Here is a 4,831-nt window from a genome sequence, read left to right on the forward strand (position 1 = left end):
TCAAATATATACATTTTTAATATCCGAAATATTTACATGAGGGAACCATGTCATGGTTCAATGTTAAGAACAGTGTTTTCAAATGTCCTCTTAAGATGTAAAAAAAAAAAAAAAATCTAGTAACTCAAGCTCAGTTAGGCTTTATCTTCCTATTCCCAATCTTCGTCTTTAAATAAATACTTAGACATGAAATAGCTGCACCTACTTTGTATTTAGAACTGTTTAAAACTTGTTATATTTTCGATTAATTTTGCTCCCTGGTGAAGTTCTGATGTACAATAAAGAAAGCCCCATGTGTGTCTCCAACACCATCAATGTATCTTTAAACTTTGATGAGCAGAGGTAAACAAGGTGTGTGCTTACACACACACAAGCTATAAAGCCTTTACAAAACAAAAAATTAGTGGTAACTGCCTTAAATGATGTACTTTATCCTTAAAAATAAGATGTAAACTTTTATAAAATGCCATGCTGAAATTCTATTGTATTTTGTCAAACTTTCCTAGTCTGTAAAATTGCCTAATTTTATCTTTTGTTTAAAAAGTATTTTTCATTTATGCTTTTTATTTTTTTAAGCAAAGGGGCACACCAAAATTAAACTAAGGACCAATCAGTGCAATCTAAGGATTTGCCTCATTTCTGAACAATTGAGATTGGGGGGAGAGAGGGGAACCACTGATTCACACTCCCATAAAAGAAGGGATGAAGCAGCCAGCTATCAACAGGAAAACCCCATTCTGTTCAACAGACTGTTTCTTGCCGTAAGAGACTAACATGCTCTGGGAGACTATTAACCTAATTATCCCAGACATTTGGATTGGCACAATACCATGTTTCCTTTACAATTATATTTTTCAATTAGAAAATGTTCAAGGGAGCCCTCCAAAGCAAATTAGGGAAAATACTTTTATATATACATTCACACAAACACATTCATACAGAGATACAGTAGGAATGGATGGTCTCCTAATTTTCACACTCTAATTTTAAATTTCATGCCTTCATGAAAGCCTGCCAATTCTGATCAAGGGGGTATGGGTAATAGATGTGGGCTGGTATTCTTTCTATTAAAATTGTTCATGTTGGTTCCTGTACAGTACAGTTCAATATTAAGTGCAATTCTGCAAAAGAATCGGGGAGTCATTTTAATATTTACAAGGAACAAATCAGCAGAACAAGATTATATCAGATAGGCTGTGTACAGTAGCTGTGGCTTATAAAACATACCAGTAATTTGTACCTGGTGAGTATAAAGAGAACCAAGGTAGGATTCGGATGTCTTTACAACCAAGGGAGTACACAGGGCATCAACAAATTGGAGGACAAAAAAAAAAAAATTCACATTTTCTACATTTAAAAAAAATTACAGATCTCACAAATGTCTTTGAAGACAAAAAAATTTTTCAGAGTCCTTTGAAGGATGGGAAAGACGATAGCTGAAATGGAACTCTCAATGTACAGAGTTTTACTTCACAAGACCAATTTTCTTGGCTTCTGTTTCATATATCAATAATCTCCACATTTTGACTATAAAAACTTCTGCTTCTTCATCAAGTACCTAGGAGAAAAAAATAAAGAGCAACATATGTAAGATAAGCAATCAGCAACTCCCAACAATAGCGACTGCTATAAAAAGGGCTTTTACCCACTGACAAGCATTTACTTTCAATAAAATGACAAAGGAAATCTGTTTAGTGTGAGAAATGTAAATTACAAAAATGCATTCAGCAAACTTCCATGTCTTACTAAATACTGATACCACAGTATTTTCTTGGTGCAACTTTTATTCTAACTTTTATCTTTACAAATAGTAAGTACATTTAGGCATGTTTTGAAAAACTATATCCTAAGGGAAGCAAATTTTTTTTTATAACAAATACAGTAATTTAGGCAGAACTAGTTGTACAACTACTTAATAACTTTAATACAGAATATCACATTTACCGCCCCCCCCCAAACAATCTTAGCATCTTAATATTTATGGTGCCCTTATGTATGTGACATTGAATTAAATATTAAATGAGAATATATGTAAGGTGTTTAATACAGTGTCTGAGATACAATAAACAGAGGAAGTGAAAATTGTCATCATTACAAAGGAACACAAGACTAGTGAATAAATTAAAGGTCATATCCCCTTGACAAATAAACAAATCAAATTATCTTCCTAGCTACATGAGTTAGGTGCACCATGTCCTCCTCAGTACCCCTGCCCTCATCCCACACATGTAGCCAGTCAGTCAGTCAGTCCTCCACACCAGAGCTGTAGTGAGGTAAAATGGAATATCATGCTTCCTTCTACAGGAGGCAGCTGTGACTAAGCTTCAGGGTGTCACTGCCATGGTTTGTAGAATAATGTTACTAGTTTAGGAGTTAAGCAAAACGGACCTCTAGTCAGACTACTTGGGTTCCAATCCCACTTCTACCTCTTACTAAAGAACCTCTGTTCTCTCATCTGTGAAACAAAGAAAACAGTAGCTACATCACACTGATTTATAATTTAAAATTCTATTATGTACAAAGTGCTTTGAAGAATGCCTAATATCTAAAGTGATCAGTAACTGCTTAAGAGTAGCCAGAAATTTTGATGTTTGAAAAATATCCCTAAATTTACTAATGATGACAAACTTTTATGAGTCAGACTTGACCAGCAGTTCAAGAAAACTATGCTACAACCCTAATTATTATGGAAATCATACCTTGGAAATACAGATAGAGGCACAAAATGCAACCAAAGTTCATTAATTTATGTAAAATGAAGAAAGGCAGTTTGAAAAAGTCCTATTTTTAGTAAGAAAAAAATACTACTTGAGCTAAAAATTGAATCTCATTTATACAAGAAATAGAAGGAACCATGAGCTTTCAAAAAACTGGTTGGCAACACTAGTTGATTCATTTCCTTCCTCCCACTGTGATCAACAATGAACCAGAAAATAATCAAACCATATAAATGATTAACTAGTAAAGAGTCTAACTCGACCTAGTCAGTTTGGTTCAGTAGATAGTGTCGGCCTGTGGACTTAAGGGTCCTGGGTTCAATTCAGATCAAGGGCATGTACCATGTTTGCAGCTCAATCCCCGGCCCCACTTGGGCATGTGTGGGAGACAACTAATCCATGTGTCTCTCTCGTCTCTCCCCCTCCCTTTCTACTACCTCTAAAAATAAATGGAAAAATATCCTCAGGTGAGAATTACCACACACACCCCCACCAAAAAAAAGAGTCTAACATCATACTTCAAATATTAAAATGAATTAACACTGACACATGGCATTTTCACTGACAAGTGGTTACAACTCTACCAAGAACAAAAACTAGAACACTGCCCGACTTGTGTGGCTCAGTGGTTGAGTATCAACCTATAAACCAGGAGGTCACAGCTCAATTCCTGGTCAGGGCACATGCCCAGATTGCTGACTCAATCCCCAGTGTGGGGCATACAGGAGGCAACTAATCAACGACTCTTACTCATCATTGAGGTTTCTAAACTCTCTCTTCCTCCCTGAAATCAATAAAAATATATTTAAAACAAACAAAAACCCAACAAACCAATAAAAATATATTTTAAAAAAAACATCCCTCGCCCTAACCAATTTGGCTCAGTGTATAGAGCATTGGCCTGTGGACTGAGGGGTCCCGGGTTCAATTCTGGTCAAGGGCATGTACCTTGGTTGCAGGCACATCCCCAGTAGGGGGTGTGCAGGAGGCAGCTGATCAATGTTGCTCTCTCATTGATATTTCTAACTCTCTACCCCTCTCTCTTCTACTCTGTAAAAAATCAGTAAAATATATTAAAAAAGAAAAATCCCTCTGCCCTGGCCAGGTGACTGAGTAGGTTAGAGCATCATCCTGTATACCTAAACCTTACGGGTTCAATTCCTGGACAGGGCACACTTAGGTTGTGGGTTTAATACTGAGCTAAGGAGTACATGGAAGGCTTATGTGGAAGGCAGCCAATCGTTGTTTCTCTCTCACATAAATGTTTCTCACCCCCTTTAAAAAAATCAATAAAAACGTGTCCTCGTACCCTAACCAGTTTGGCTCAGTGGATAGAGCGTCAGCCTGCGGTCTGAAAGGTCCCAGGTTCGATTCCGGTCAAGGGCATGTCCCTTGGTTGCAGGCACATCCCCAGTAGAGGGTGTGCAAGAGGCAGCTGATGGATGTTTCTCTCTCATCGATATTTCTAAGTCTCTACGCTTCTCCCTTCTTCTGTGTAAAAAAAAAAAAAAAATCAATTAAAATATATATTTTTTTAAAGTGTCCTCAGGTAAGGATTTAAGGAAGAAAAAAAAATTACATCACTCTGCCCCAGAAAATCTGTCCCATTGCCATATTAGGCACCCTGCCATCATCTGAACTGATTCACTACTTGTATTCATATACATACATATATATATATATTTTTAAAATTGATTTCAGAAAAAGAAAGGGAGAAGGGTAGAAACACCAATGATGAAAATATTGGGGATCAAGCCAGCAACCACAGCATATGACTCAACCAAGAATCGAACCGTGACTTCCTGGTTCATGGGTCAATGCTCAACCACTGGCCAGGCCACTACTTGTATTCTTAAACGTTCTTAAACATTCTACTCTCTTTAACTTTCCAGTTGTTTTATTTCAATACACTTCCCACCAGTCCAGATTCAAACTACCAGCTCTATTCCAATAGTTTTTCCTTTTCCTCCTAGCTTGGGGTTCATAAACCATTCAATCACTCTCTATTACCTTTACCATCAATATATTTCCTCCTTTTTCTCACAAAACCACAGTATTAAATAAATGCAATCACTGACTCTACTGTAATATCCAAATTAAATGCAATTGGGCAT

General features: G+C 36.7%; 1 protein-coding gene across 1 annotated transcript in view; it reads right to left on the reverse strand.

Annotated features, from left to right (window-relative positions):
• The window catches only part of RBM25 (RNA binding motif protein 25), a 49,465-nt gene continuing 44,634 nt past the window's right edge, over nt 1–4,831 (reverse strand). The window contains 1 exon segment of the mRNA XM_006779398.2: nt 1–1,558. Coding sequence (XP_006779461.1) covers nt 1,466–1,558 — 93 coding nt within the window. The 3' untranslated portion in view covers nt 1–1,465.

Source organism: Myotis davidii, unplaced genomic scaffold (assembly GCF_000327345.1).
Source record: "Myotis davidii unplaced genomic scaffold, ASM32734v1 scaffold17, whole genome shotgun sequence".
Classification (NCBI taxonomy): Eukaryota; Metazoa; Chordata; class Mammalia; order Chiroptera; family Vespertilionidae; genus Myotis; species Myotis davidii.